The sequence below is a fragment of the Rhinopithecus roxellana genome, chromosome 17 (genome assembly GCF_007565055.1).
Source record: "Rhinopithecus roxellana isolate Shanxi Qingling chromosome 17, ASM756505v1, whole genome shotgun sequence".
Taxonomy (NCBI): domain Eukaryota; kingdom Metazoa; phylum Chordata; class Mammalia; order Primates; family Cercopithecidae; genus Rhinopithecus; species Rhinopithecus roxellana.
This window is the reverse complement of record NC_044565.1, coordinates 69,631,561-69,647,546: the sequence shown is the minus strand read 5'-3', so window position 1 is coordinate 69,647,546 and position 15,986 is coordinate 69,631,561. Positions and strand designations below refer to the sequence as shown.

Sequence of the window (15,986 nt, the reverse complement as noted above, 5' to 3'; positions counted from 1 at the left end):
GCTGGAGTGCAGTGGTGTGATCTCAGCTCACTGCAACCTTTACCTCCCCGGTTCAAGCGATTCTCCTACCTCAGCCTCCTCAGTAGCTGGGGTTATAGGCATGTGGGCCACCGTGCCCAGCTAATTTTTGTATTTTTAGTAGAGACAGGGTTTCACCATGTTGCCCAGGCTGGTCTGGACTAGTGAGCTCAAGCAATCCGCCCACCTCAGCCTCCCAAAGTGCTGGGAAAACAGGTATGAGACACCGTGCCCGGCTTATATTATCTTTTAAATATAGGACTTAGTTCTAACATTCTCTAAGGAGGGCTTTTTAGTAAAAAGTTTTCTACTTAAAACCTAAGTCCCCACCAAAACAGATTGAAAAGCCTCCTTGTTAGGTAAACCATTACTCATTCAGAATACACAGTGAGGCCAAGGCAGGTGAATCACGAGATGAGGAGTTCGAGACCAGCCTGGCCATGGTGAAACCCTGTGTCTACTAAAAAAAAATACAAAAAATTAGTTGGGTGTGGTGGCGGGTGCCTGTAATTCCAGCTACTCGGGAAGCTGAGGTGGGAGAATCGCTTGAACCTGGGAGGAGGAGGTTGCAGTGAGCCGAGATCGCCACTGCACTGCAGCCTGGGCGACAGTGTGAGACTGCGTCTCAAAACAAAAAGAACACACAGCTAGGACTTCAGACCTCTGCCACCAGAGGGCAGTATACCCGAATTCAGGGTGTTTTGGATGAATTGTCCCCCTGCCGCCCAAATTCTTGTTTGAAGTCCCAACCCTCAGTACGTCAGAATATGACTGTAAATTAAATTAAATTGAATTAAAATGACACTATTAGGGTGGGGCCCTAACTCAGTATGACTCGCGTCCTTATAAGAAGAAGAAGAGACACCAGGGGTACAAGTGCACAGAGGGATGGCCATCTGAAGAGCCAGCAAGAGGGCAGCCATTGGTAAGCAGAGGAGAGGCCTTAGAGGAAACCAACCCTGATGGCAACTGTGAGCAAATAAATTGATGTTGTTTAAGCTGCCCAATCCCTAGTCTTTTGTTATGGTGGCCCTAGCAAACTAATACTCAAGGTTCAGCTCTTAGGGGTAATGAAAACCTTTTAAAAACTGAATCCATGAACAGGAATATAGATAAAGCAAAAACATACAGACATATATTGGAGGATAGCAGGGAAATCATAAAGCTCAAGAGACAGACCTAGATCTGATTACCAGCTTAGTTATATAATGCTGGTGTGATCTGGTATTTAACTTCTCTGACTCTATTTCCTCATTTGTAAGAGGTAATAATTCCCACACAGCACAAGGTATTGGAAGGATTAAATGAAGAAAAAAATCATATGGCAGAGGCAGGTGCACACACTATGTTCTTAACAAATGTTGGTGAGTCTGAATACTACATCTATCCACCTGGGGAAAAGCATTTAATGCAGGAGATTCTTAAATGCAACATTCATGAGAAATTAATAAACTAGTATTCTAATTTACAAACCATTTACTTGCAAATTGATTGGCATAAATTAATTCATCAATTTTTGATAACCCTAAGTTAAGAAAAAGAATCCACGAACCAGCCAGGCACAGTGGCTCACGCCTATAATCCCAGCATTTTGGGAGGCCAAGGCAGGTGGATCGTGAGGTCAAGAGATGGAGACCATCCTGGCCAACATGATGAAATCCCATCTCTACTAAAAATACAAAAATTAGCTGGGCGTGGTGCAGCACGCCTGTAGTCCCGGCTACTCAAGAGGCTGAGGCAGGAGAATCGCTTGAACCCGGGAGGTGGAGGTTGCAGTCAGCCGAGATCACGCCACTGCACTCCAGCCTGGTGATAGAGCGAGACTCTGTCTCCAAAAAAAAAAAAAAAAAAAAGAATCCAAGAACCATGTTCTGGGAAAGATGTGATCATACCAAGCCCACAGCCCTTTCTCACATTACTATGGAATGAGTCATTTGTAGTTTCAAAAAAGAAAAGAGAAAAATAAGCTCAGGGATAACTCAAGGGCTAAAAGTTTAACACCCTGACTCACAACTTACCCCTACTGTTCCAGTTTTTAATTTGAATTTGCTTCCTCCTTTCATGGCACCAAACAAAGGCAATGTAAGCTTTTTAGCTTTGTTTTCTGCACCTGTAGTCTGACTTTCAGTCCTAGGAAGAAAGAATAATTATACATATCTATTCCAGTGAGTCCAAGGTTTTATCTAAAAATACCATGACACTGACAAAGAAACCACTGGCAAAATAAAAATTACCACAAAATGAATTATCTAAGCATACAACAATAAGAAAGAGGTATTCAGACCAACAGCTTTTGAATGGACAAGAACAATGCTGACTGTCACAGACACAGAGCTATTAAGGGCCTGATGAGGCTGCTCCCTTAGTCAAGTAATTTACAACATGCTACATGACTTCACACCCATGAAATGACTACAGTACAAAGGTCACTTGCAAAGGAGAACATGTAAGCAGCAGGAGATGGATCCATGATGTAAAGCCCTATTTCCCACCAACCTCTGAAGAGTGTCTTACTTATCTGGAGCTCCCACTTAACTGCAATAGCTCGGAGCACTTAAAAAAAAAAAAAAAGTGTGCATGGGGATGGGGGTAGAGTATGCAGGATACCCAGTGTAGTAATGAGAGACTGCAGCTGCTGACATTGTCAGCATTCTCAATGGCTGGAGATAGTTATAAAAGCTAAGCCCACTAGGGCAAAGCTGAGGAAGGGTATAAAGAAAAGACAGTAGAAATTAGAAAGGCAGGGGGAGAACAGAGCAAAAACAAAAGGGATGGCAGTTGAGTTGACAAGATACTCAGAGCAGGCAGAGGTGACAATGACAATATGGCATGAGGAGACAGAGGAAACCCCAGAATAACCATACTAGACCGAAAAGAAAGCCCTATGCTTTCTTCACATCGACCATGGGACAGCCCTGCAAACTGGAATATAAGGACAGTACTGACACTGGACTCACAGTCACCCATACCAGATGCTGGCTACCTGGCCCTCCCTGAAGCCCCCCTTGCTACTACTGCCTTCTTTTATCCACGTCTTACCCCCTTAGTAGCACTCTTGGGTCCAGCCTCAACCCCCTTTCTCCCTACCAGAGATAAAACCCATTCCCTTGCTAAGGTCACCAGAAGAATGCTGCCTGCCTGGCTGTGAAGGACATTTCGTCAAATCATTATCCTTCACACCCTTCCCCACAGGCCTCAGGAAGGCTCTGGCATAGAAAGACAGAAGCAACAGCAACAGAGATGTTTTCAGCTACATTAAAAAGCTGGGCTGGCCTAGAGGATAAGCTAAGACTGACTCAAAGGAGATGAAAAAGCAGAAGATGGAATCACAATCAAGATTGCTTGCAGGGGTTAGGGTAGGAGGCAGAAAGTTTGGAAGTTCAACACTTAAGTGAAAAGAGGAGGAAGAAGATACACATCTAGGCCAGTATCCAAAATAAGAAAGGGAGGAAAAACCAGGCAAGCACACAGACTGATAGTAGGAAAGAAGGCTCTGGAGGAAGCTGAGACGTATTTCGTTTTCATTTTATTATTATTATTGCCCCAAATGTTGTTGTTGTTTTCCAAAGCAGAGATTTGCTTTTATTTTTTTTTTGTTTTTGTTTGTTTGTTTGAGATAGGGTCTTGAAACCTCACTCTCCCAGGCTCAAGTGATACCTCAGCCTCCCAAGTAGCAGGGATTACAGACGAGCACCACCATACCCAGCTAAGGTTTTATTATTTTATTTTATTTTATTTTTTATTATTATTTTTTTGAGATGGAGTGTCGCTCTGTTGCCCTGGCTGGAGTGCAGTGGCGCAATCTCGGCTCACTGCAAGTTCTGCCTCCCGGGTTCACGCCATTCTCCTGCCTTAGCCTCCCGAGTAGCTGGGACTACAGGCGCCCGCCACCACGCCTGGCTAATTTTTTGTATTTTTAGTAGAGACAGAGTGTCACCGTGTTAGCCAGGATGGTCTCGATCTCCTGACCTCGTGATCCGCCCGTCTCAGCCTCCCAAAATGCTGGGATTATAGGTGTGAGCCGCCGCGCCCGGTAGTTTTTATTTTTTGCAGAGACAGGGTCTCACTATGTTGCCCAAGCTGGTCTCAAACTCCTGGACTCAAGCCATCCTCCCACCTCACTCATTCTCCTAAAGTGCTAGGACTACAGGTATGAGCCACTGTCCCCAGCCACTTTATTAACAAATAGTTTTACTCTAACAAAATTATTATATGATTCTTACTTTTTCCAGTTATTTGTTATTTAAAACTAGAACTGCAACTACATTACAGTAAATTTAGACCTAAAGTGGTATGGCTATTTGGTATAGGATTTTCTTTTCAAAATTCAGTATATCTGAATAGAATAGAAAATATATTCACATGTTTGAAACTCAAGTATAAAGCACATATACTGTGAAAAGTCTCCCTCCCATTGCTGTCCCCCAGCCACCCAGTTGCCTTCCCCATTGGCAATCAGTATTACCAGTTTTTAACTAATCTTTCTGGAGATACAGTAGCAGATGCTATCCCTCCCAGATTCCCTTTATCAGGCCAAACAGCTACAGCAGACATCGGCTGCTAAAGGTTTACATCTGCACCCTTCCCAGAATTACTGGGAGTCCTTCCCACCCCCAAGTCATGGGCAGCCTATGACCAATGAAGGGTTGGGAGGACGGGGTATGCCAACCCAAGCCCCTTGCCTCCATGGCATCTGTGGTGCCATTTAGGCTCTCCTGAAACCATATCTTAGTCCAGCTTCTTCTCCTGCCCTCTCCTGCTTCCCTCACTCCCATATAGATTTCTCCAGAGAGCACTCTCTTAATAAATCACTTGCAGATGAATCTCTGATTCAGTCTGTTTTTAGGGAACCTGACCTAAACAGATATTATGAACATAAGCAATGGCCTACTTACCTATGTATTCTTCCCCCACCATCATTTTTACAGACAGTGCCTGTTATACACACCGTTCTGCACCTTGCTTTTGTTACTCATCTTGATAGTGTTTCATATCATACATATAGTTGCCTCTTTTTTTTAACAGCTATATGGTGTTCTATTGTATATCTATATTATAAATAATTTAATCCATCCCCTTTGATAAACATTTAGGGGATTTCTAATCTTTTACTATTATTCATATAAACAATGCTGTACATTATTTCCTAAGTATGTGAGGGACAAATTCCTAGAAATGAAATAGATCAAAGGGCATGTGCATTTGTAATCAGGATAGAGACTGCCAATTTGTCTTGTATAGAGAATGTACTAATTTGTCCTTCAATGAGCAATATAAGAAAGTGCCTTTTCGTCAGCCTCATCAGCACAGTATAAAATCATAATTAATCTTAATCAAATTCATATATAAAAATGGTATTAAGGCCAGGTGTGGTGGCTCACACCTGCAATCCCAGCACTTTGGGAGGCTGAAGTTGGCAGACTGCTTGAGGCCAGAAGTTCAAGACCAGCTTGGGCAACATGGCAAGACCCCATCTCTACAAAAAATTTAAAATCAGCCAGGTATGGTGGGGCATGCCTGTGGTCCCAGCTACTTGGGAGGCTGAGGCAGGAGAATCACTTGGTCCCAGGAGGTCAAGGCTGCAGTGAGCTGTCACTGTGCCACTGCACTCCCGTCTGGGTGACAGAATGAGACCCTATCTCAAAAAAAAAAAAAGGTATTAGGTTGTAGTATTGCATTTCTCTCATGATCATGAAGTTGAGCATCTTTGTATAAAAGATGCTATTTGTATTTCTGTTTCTGTGGCCTGTGAGTACACATCCTTTACCGATTTTTCTCCTGGGTGATTGGCTGTCTACTTATCATTCAGAGGTCTTTTTATTAATAATTTAATTTTTTTTTGAGATAGGAACTTCCTCTGTCACCCATGCTGGAGTACAATGGCACAATCACAGCTCACTGTAGCCTGGAACTCCTGGGCTCAAGCAATCCTCCTACCTCGGCTTTCCCAAGTAGCTGGGACCACAGGTGTGCTCCAACATGGCTGGCTAATGTTTTTATTTTTTGTAGAGATAGAGTTGGGCCATATCACCCAGGCTGGTCTTGAAAGTGATCTGCCTGCTTCAACCTCCCAAAGTGCTAGGATTACAGGCGTGAGCCACTACACTCAGCCTCAGAGGTCTTTTCATATTAGATAAATTAGCTTTTTGTGCATGATGCTTTTTAAAGGAGTTTATTCTACACTAAAAGATTAAGTAAAAAAAAACTTCAGAACCTTCCAATGTATCAGAAATCAATATAGTTTTCTCAGAAAATCCTCTATCAGACTGTATTTCACAAATATGAAACAAGTTTTCAGTTATTCTATGAAACCACTGCCTTCTGTGCTTTAAAGGGTTTCTTGAATACAAGAAATGTAATATATTTGTATTATATAATGATTATTTAAGAAGATAAAGCAATAATTGAAAATGTTATCTATGTTACCATACTTATTTAGAATTCCAAATATAACTAAGACTTACTTTTTTAGTTCTGGAATCTCTGCTGGCTTTACAATTTTTATTAACCCTTTAAGTCTCTGTTGTTCTTTTCTCAGTTCAAAAGTTCTCAGGTGAAGTTTCTTCCGGGACACACCATCTAATGTACTGCCTGATTTCATTTCTGACATGAACGCATCTAAAGAATCCTGAGATGGAGACTCTGATAGAACTGTCCAAGAAAAAAATAACACATGTTTAGAAAGATGATCCCAAATATTTTAAAATTCAGCCAAAGTTTCCATAAAAAAGTCACTAACATAAAACTGGACAGAGAACATCACTAGCAATAGGAATAAGGAACAGGTTATAGCCATGAGACTTTGGGAAGTCATTTTGTCTCAATGGGTTTCATTCCCCTCAACTATTAAATAAAGAGGTTAAACCAAATTATTTACAATGTTCTTTCTAGTTCTAAAACGGTATGTTGCTCTTTTGAAAGGCTCCATATTCTGTATGGTATTTCTTATTAACTAATGTAGCCCCAGTGCCTAGCACAGAGCACTATATATGGTATAATAATAAATATTTGATGAAAAACTTACCTTGGCTTGAGGCTTTCAATCTCTCAGAAATTGCAGAAAGCTCCTTTTCAGCATCATTTAATTTTGCAACCTGTAACACCCAAATCAACAGGGTTAAAAAGTTTTTCTTCTTTCAAACTGTTTCCTTATCATCCTCCTGTTTTCATTATTGTTACTAGAAGTTTTAAGAAGAATAACTCAAAAGTCCAGTTAAACTGCTACTTATGGAGTTAACGCTTTATTTTTTTTTTTCAGATGGAATCTTGCTCTGTCACCACACTAGAGTGCAGTGGTGCAATCTTGGCTCACTGCCACCTCTGCCTCCCGGGTTCAAGCGATTCTCCTGCCTCAGCCTCCTGAGTAGCTGGGACTACAGGTGCATGCCACCACACTCAAATAATTTTTGTATTTTTATTTAGTAGAGACAGGGTTTCACCATGTTGGCCAGGATGGTCTCAATCTCTTGACCTCGTGATCAGCCTGCCTCAGCCTCTCAAAGTGCTGGGATTACAGGTGTGAGCCACTACACCTGGCCCGAGTTAACGCTTTATTTTTTTTTTTTGGAGATGGAGTCTCGCACTGTCACCCAGGCTGGAGTGCAATGGCATGATCTCAACTCACTGCAACCTCCGCCTCCCACGTTCAAGCAATTCTTCTGTCTCGGCCTCCAGAGTAGCTGGGACTACAGGCGCACACCACCACACCTGTCTAATTTTTTTATTTTTTTTTTTAGTAGAGATGGGGTTTCACCATATTGGTCAGGCTGGTCTTGAACTCCTGACCTCAGGTGATCCACTTGCCTCGGCCTCCCAAAGTGCTGGGATTACGCGTGAGCCACCACGCCTAGCCTGGAGTTAACACTTTTTATGTGTTAAATCCAAATTTAATTTATTTCTGAATTTAAAAACACAGAATTAAACAGAATGAATAACTCAGACTTTATTTTACTCAGAAGAAAGAGCTCAAGGTATTGGTTTTCACATAAATCGAAAGGACAGATGTTGGGTAATGTTTTAAGTTCCGAATCCTACTATAAATTAATATCTGTAAGAAATTCCTTGAAGTGCAATTGCTGAATCAATACATTTTTAATGTTGACAGATGTCGTAGGATTGATCACTTAAAAGGCTGTATTGTACATTCCCACCAATTGAGAGTCCACTTCCCCATATTCTGGTCAAGCTCTGCATTATTAATCTTATGTTTTTTATAGTCAAATAGGAAGCCTATTACCTACCTATTATTGTCTGTTACCTACCCATTAACACATGTCACCTTGTGATAATTTCCTGATAATATACTGTTTCAGACTACATATTACCATACTACATTCTTCAAAATTCCTTTGACTTCTCTTGACTGCCAGAAGGCTAAAGTCAGTTTCACCTCAGAATGCCCTAACTTGGAACTTTTTCCTTTCTCTTTGAGACAGGTAATATCATATCCAAAGAATGTTAATTAATGGATCAATATCCTGGAGGAAAGTATCTAGCAGCAAGCCAAATTTTTTTCAAACAACTTGGATAAGACTAGTTGTTTGTTACCATTAAATTAACAGACCACAAAAGTTATACTTCAGTATCAGATTTCAATGCTACTACTTTAAAAATTGTAATTATCATAAAACATATTTAAAGAATACATTATTTTATTAAAAATTAAACTATTAAATACCACAGCTACTTCCATAAATAAAACTTGCCAATGATTCAAAGGTCTCTGGCTTCTCATCAATCTTGCCAGCCTTCTTCATTCTGTTCAGACGCTTCTTCTCAACCAGGCCAGTCCGATCAAGAAATGTGTCATCATCACTGTCATAAAAGTCTTCATCTTCCCAGTTCTTGGCTTTCCTTTTCCGAGACACTAGAGGTAGATAAAATGATGAATAAATAAGTTTTTAAAAAAGAAAATAAAAAGAAAGAAGGCAAGTAGGCAAGGAGCTTAAAATGTCACCAACAACTCCTGAAAGAGAGGTTCTACAAGCTGCCAAACTACGTATAAAAACAAAGGGCTAAACCTTGAAGACATTATACTAACTGAAATAAGCCAGACATAAAAGGACACTTACTGCATTATATGAGGTACCTAAAGTAGTCAAATTCATAGAGACAGAAAAGTAGAATGGTGGTTGCCAGAGGCTGGGAAGGAGGGAGAATGAAGTTAGTGTTTAACAGGTACAGAATTTCAGTATGGAATGATAAAAAAGTTCCGAAATGAACACTGTTGATGGTTGTATAACATTGTGAATGTACTTAATGCCACTGAGTGGTACTCTTAAAATGCTTAAAATGGTACACTTTTATATTATATTTTTCCACAATTTCTTATTAAACAATTTTTCATTAAAGCAGTTAATTTATTTAATGAGCAAACAGCTTTTACAAATCAATGAGGATGGCCAGGCATGGTAATCCCAGCACTTTGGGAGGCCGAAGGGGGGTGGATCACCTGAGGTCAAGACCAGCCTGACCAACATGGTGAAACCCCATCTCTACTAAAAATACAAAAATTAGATGGGCATGGTGGCAGGCACCTGTAATCCCAGCTACTCAGGAGGCTGAGGCAGGAGAATTGCTTGAACCTGGGAGGTAGAGGTTGCAGTGAGCCAAGAAAGCGCCATTGTACTCTAGCCTGGGCAACAAGAGTGAAACTCTATCTCAAAAAAAAAAAAAAAAAATCAATGAGGAAAAAAGGAAAACGAGAAATTAGAAAAAGGCCAATAACCCAAAAGAAAATTTGAAAAAGAATAATGAAAGCAGTTCACAGAAAAGTACAATAAATATTTTAAAAGATGTTACCTTAAAAAAGTACAAATTTAAAAATTAGATACTTCTCATCTATTAAACTAGAAAAACATAAAAAGATTAATAATTGGTGGGAATGTACATTGATACAACCTTTCTGATAGTCAAGCCTACGATATCTGCCATTAAAAATGCATTGATCCAGCAATTTCACTTCTAGAAATTTATTCTATAAATATCAGTGCAATAGTATTTTTAACAGTGAATATGTAGAGAGTCCATCAATAAGAGACTATGACAGCTATTACTTTTTTGTCCACCCTACAACATTCTACTCCCTCTGTTCTGACAAAAGTACCTCTTTCCCCTAGAAAATTCCTCCCCCATTTTATCTGGTTTAGGGATAGTCACAGGACCAAAGCCAAATCAGTAATATTTATATTTATATTTAGAGATGAGGTAAAGAGGTTCTCTTTACAATGAAGTTATTAAAGTGACAGACTGTAAGTTCAGAGCTATAAGCAATCAGCTTTTCAGCACAGGGTAAGAATTTGTCTGCAAAGTTTAAAAATGTACTCATGAGACGAGACAGACTCACTCACAGAGACACACACACATACAGCTTGTATATGTCCTGGTGATGTGAGTCCAGTTTGGTAGTACCAAATTATGGTTTCAGAACTTGAGGTTCTGGTTCATGCAGTTGTTCCTTCATTCCTGTTCCTTCATCCTGAGCTATTCTTCCCAGCTTCTGCAGCCAATAACCTTTCCCCTAAGCTCGTTTGAATTGGACTTCTATTATTTGCAAGCAAAATAGTCCTTATTAACATAAGCCTAATTTCCAGGTTAAGATGGTACATTAAACACACATATCTAATTTCTCTCTTTTCCTAAATCCCACTAAACCATAGTAAAGAGATGTTTTCTAAAGACAGTTACCCAAGCCTGGGCAACATAGCAAGACCTTATCTTTATTAAAAATAAATCTAAAAAAAGTAGCTGGGCATGGTGGTATGCACCTGTAGTCCCAGCTACTCAGGAGGCTGAGCCGAGAGGATCGCTTAAGCCCCGGAAGTTGATGCTGCCGTGAGCTGTGATCAGACCACTGCACTCCAACCTGAGCAGCATAGAGGAAAGAGAAAGGGAGGGAGGAAAGGGAGGGAGGAAGGGAGGGAGGGAGGGAGGAAAGGGAGGGAGGGAGGGAGGGCGAGAGGGAAGGGAGGGAAGGGAGGGAGGGAAGGAAGGAAGGAAGGAAGGGAGGGAGGGAGGGAGGGAGGGAGGGAGGGAGGGAGGGGAAGGAAGGGAAAGAAGGAAAAGAGAAAAGAGCTGGGCGCGGTGGCTCACGCCTGTAATCCCAGCACTTTGGGAGGCCGAGGTGGGCGGATCACGAAGTCAGGAGATTGAGACCATCCTGGCTAACACGGTGAAACCCCATCTCTACTAAAAATGCAAAAAATTAGCCGGGTGTGGTGGCGGGCGCCTGTAGTCCCAGCTACTTGGGAGGCTGAGGCAGGAGAATGGCGTGAACCTGGGAAGCGGAGCTTGCAGTGAGCCGAGATTGCGCCACTGCACTCCAGCCTGGGCGACTGAGTGAGACACCGTCTCAAAAAAAAAAAAAAGAAAAGAAAGAAAGAAATCCACAAAGATCCAAATTTTAGAAAACTGGAAAGTAGACCTATGAGTAGAAACTAACTTAGCAGAACTTAAAAAGTTAAATCCTAAACAGTGGGGAAAGCTGAGAGCCAAAGTGATTATACTGCAGAATCCTCAAATGGATCTGCAACTGGGGATAGGATAGTACAGTCATGGAGGACTAAGTAAAAACTGATTGAGAAATAGATCTTCCTCCCTGCCTACTCATCTCCTTTCCATCTGCAGTAGAAATCCAGAGGTTAATCTCTGGAAAGGGTAAAACAGAAAGCCTTTGCATTATGAGTTGACTAGTAAAGTTGAAGGCATGGGCACTATAATCTAAAAATAGTACTGTCCTGAAAACTGCTGAATGAGAAGCTACTCAGCTACCTTCTACCACTTAGCTCTAGGAATGCTGGCAGCCAGTCCTTTCCTTTCAGGCAGGAGACTGGAAGAGCACTTTCTTGGGGAATCTTGCTCACAGACGAGGAAAACTAAAATGATACTTACATCAAGGTTTCCCCAACAAAAGGCCCACCCACATCATTCAATAGTACTGCTCAAAGTCAACAAACCCCACTTATATATTCCAAACTGTCAATCATCTTTTAAATACCCAAATAAAAAAACTACAATGAAGAATTACATGACACCTAAGAAAAGTCTTTAACATGCAAAACAGAGACCACATGAAAAGAAAAATAACATGGAGAAAACAGAAAGGAGATATTTACAACCCATGAAACAACAGGATATTATGTTTTAAAAAGGACAATTCAAAAACCAAAAATGAACTTTTAGAAATTAAAACCTTGGAGTCTCTGAGCCTTCTCTGGCATGAAAGACTGCCTGATTTTAAAACCTTAAAAAAAAGAGAAAGAAATTAAAACTTTGATGGCAAAATAGAGAAGGCAGAAATATAAAGGTGCAGAAATCTCTCAGAAAGAATGAAAAGACACACAAATGAAAAAAAGAAGAAAAAAACTTAAATGGTCTGTCCAAGAGGTCCAATGTCTGAATAATAAAATTCCATAGAAAACAGACGGATGAAACAATTAATGGCATAATTGCAGAAAACTTCCTGAACAGCTAAGATTTCCAGATCAAAAGGATCCCATAAGAAAAATGAACAAAAATAGGCCGGGCGCGGTGGCTCAAGCCTGTAATCCCAGCACTTTGGGAGGCCGAGGCGGGCGGATCACGAGGTCAGGAGATCGAGACCATCCTGGCTAACACGGTGAAACCCCGCCTCTACTAAAAAATACAAAAAACTAGCCAGGCGCGTTGGCGGGCGCCTGTAGTCCCAGCTACTCGGGAGGCTGAGGCAGGAGAATGGCGTGAACCCGGGAGGCGGAGCTTGCAGTGAGCTGAGATCTGGCCACTGCACTCCAGCCTGGGCCACAGAGCGAGACTCCGTCTCAAAAAAAAAAAAAAAAAAAAAAAAAGAAAAATGAACAAAAATAGACCCACAGAAAAGTACTTCATAGTTAAGTTTTAGAACCTTTAGAACAAAGGGAAACTCTTACAAACTCTGGCAAGGGGGAAAAGAAGATGACATACAATGAGATCAAAATCTGAACAGTTTAGGATTTCTCAAAAGCAACATTGAATGTAAAATAAGGAAAACTGTTTCCAACTTAGAATTGTATTCCCAGCCAAACTATTAATCAGGAGTGAAGCGACAATAATTATATTTTCAGAAGAGAAGGGTTAATAAAGTATATTTCCTATACATGCTTTCTCTGAAATCTACTAGAGGATGTCCACCAAAACAAGAGAGTAGACCAAGAAAAGGAAAGATGTGAAATTCATTGAAGACTATCATCACCCATGCCCTCTAGTGTTATACCAGCTTTTTAATCTGCTAAAAGTACAGAAGGATCTACTACAGTGCAAGGAAATAAACCAAGAAATATGAGAATATGAGAATCAAGAAACAGAAAAGTCAACCCTGGAGAAAGGACAAGGGAATCTCAAGGATGATAGGAAAGTTAAGTCCCAGGTGACAGTTCTATAGCAGATCTGCAGAGCAATAAGCCCTGAAAGAAAAATAGTGCTCTTCAGAAAAAGTGTCTCCAAAAAAAAAATCAGAACTGATAAATTACTTAATCATTAAGTTGTTTGATATGGTGAGGCTCCTGAAAGGTGTGGGAGGAATGAGCAAGAAATACAAAGAAGCCCCAAACACATGAAAAGCAAACACAATTATTACCCTTAGGAAAAACAAAAAGAAATAAAACTGCTCAGTTATGACTAATATTGGCATAAGCATAATCATGTAAATACTAAATACTAATTTAGCAGAGTCAAAAGATAATGTCTAAAATAAATGACTCAAAATGTAACAGCATACTCTTGTTCTTAGAAATACAGGTGTTTTTAGGCTGGGCGTGGTGGCTCACGCCTGTAATCCCAGCACTTTGGGAGGCCAAGGCAGGCGGATCATGAGGTCAGGAGTTCGAGACCAGCCTGGCCAATATGGTGAAACCCCCGTCTCTACTAAAAATACAAAAATTAGCTGGGTGTGGTGGCACGCGCCTATAGTCCCAGCTACTTGGGAGGCTGAGGCAGAAGAATTGCTTGAACCCGGGAAGCAGAGGTTGCAGTGAGCCGAGATCATGCCACCTGTACTCCAGTCTGGGTGACAGAGCGAGACTCCACCTCAAAAAAGAAAAGACAGTTGATTTTATTTTTTTTAATTGTATTTATTTATTTAGAGATGGAGTCTTGCTCTGTCACCCAGGCTGGAGTGCAGTGCTGCGATCTTGGCTCACTGCAACCTCCGTCTCCCGGGTTCACACCATTCTCCTGCCTCAGCCTCCCGAGTAGCTGGGACTACAGGCACCTGCCACCACGCCTGGCTAATTTTTTTGTTTTTCTATTTTTAGTAGAGACAGGGTTTCACCGTGTTAGCCAGGATGGTCTCAATCTCCTGACCTCGTGATCTGCCTGCCTTGGCCTCCCAAAGTGCTGGGATTACAGGCGTGAGCCACTGTGCCTGACCAAGAAATACAGGTGTTTTTAAATGCCAGAATAAATAATTGAAAGAACTGAAAGCCTTTAGGGAAGAAGGCTGAGGAGGGGTAGGGCAAGGAACAAGTATATTTTATTATAAGCCTTTTGGTAGTTTTGAACCAGACATAAGTTACTTTGCAATAATAAAAATATAAGCCTTACTAATAAGTGATGCTCTACTCAGACTTTTTAAAAAAAAACAAGCAAAATACATAATTAACATATTGATACATACTAATGTATTGATGTAATATTTGTGATACGGCCAGGCGCAGTGGCTCCTGCCTGTAATCCCAGCACTTTGGGAGGCCAAGGTGGGCAGATCACCTGAGGTCAGGAGTTCGAGAGCAGCCTGACCAACATGGTGAAACCTCATCTCTATTAAAAATACAAAAATTGGCCAGGTGCGGTGGCTCATGCCTATAATCCCAGCACTTTGGGAGGCCGAGGCAGGTGGATCACCTGAGGTTAGGAGTTCGAGACCAGCCTGACCAACATGGAGAAACCCGGTTTCTACTAAAAATACAAAATTACCCAGGCATGGTGGTGCATGCCTGTAATTCCAGCTACTCGGGAGGATGAGGCAGGAGAATCGCTTGAACCCAGGAGGCAGAGGTTGCAGTGAGGCGAGATCACGCCATTGCACTCCAGCCTGGGCAACAAGAGCAAAGCTCTATCTCAAAATAAATAAATAAATAAATACAAAAATTAGTTGTGCATGGTGGTGTGTGCCTATAGTTCCAGCTACTAGTGAGGCTGAGGTGGGAGGATGGCTTGAACCTGGGAAGTGGAGGTTGCAGTGAGCTGAGATCATGCCACTGCACTCCAGCCTGGGTGACAGAGTGAGACTCCGTCTCAAAAATAATAATAATGATAATATCCATGATATATTCTTATGTTAAAAAAGTGAGTCACAAAAGATTGTAATTAATATGACTGCATTTGTGTATGAGTGTTTGTTTTTTGTTAAACGATCTAGTTCTCAGCACACATCTATATATGCACGGAAAATGTCTGGGAGAAAATAAACAGTGGTCACCTTGGGGTATTGAGAATTTTTTTCTTTTCACTTCAAAAAATTCTGTACAATTTATATATTCCCCCACAAAGAAGTTTCATTACCATTCGTGTTGAATTTTCCTTTTTCTTTCCTAGAAAAAAAGGGCTCCTATATACTGACCTGCTTCCTGCCGAAGCAATCCCAAAGTGTCGAGAATCCGACAGGCTTCCAATGAGCACTGGATCATTGCTTCTTTTTTCTTTCCTGAGTGAATGGCCTCAGCCACCAGTTGTTTTCCAGTTGAATCATCCACAGGTAATCTTCATTGGTTTGGTGGGAATTACAGCACAGCATTAAGCTCCAATTCTCATGAAAACAACTACTATGCTATGATAATAGTCATTTTTTTTTACATGGCCTTTTAGTCTTTGAATCCATCTTGTTCTATCTTGCCAATGTTGGATTTAAAATCTTTTCTTTCTATTTCTTACCCATTCCACCCCACTCTCCAATAATATAAGGGTTACTAAACTATGAAGGCTCAAATTTAGAAATAGCTTAAAATTAGATGAAA

At 41.0% G+C, this 15,986-nt stretch overlaps 1 protein-coding gene across 1 annotated transcript in view; it reads right to left on the bottom strand.

Moving 5' to 3' along the window:
• SLC4A1AP (solute carrier family 4 member 1 adaptor protein) overlaps positions 1 to 15,986 on the bottom strand; it is a 32,014-nt gene that overhangs the window by 10,591 nt on the left and 5,437 nt on the right. The window contains exons 5-9 of the mRNA XM_010371200.2: positions 15,593 to 15,732; positions 8,724 to 8,884; positions 7,043 to 7,112; positions 6,483 to 6,669; positions 2,037 to 2,148 (exon numbers count right to left, since the gene is read on the bottom strand). Of these exons, the coding sequence (XP_010369502.1) occupies positions 2,037 to 2,148; positions 6,483 to 6,669; positions 7,043 to 7,112; positions 8,724 to 8,884; positions 15,593 to 15,732 (670 nt within the window). The remainder of the gene's footprint in view (positions 1 to 2,036; positions 2,149 to 6,482; positions 6,670 to 7,042; positions 7,113 to 8,723; positions 8,885 to 15,592; positions 15,733 to 15,986) is intronic.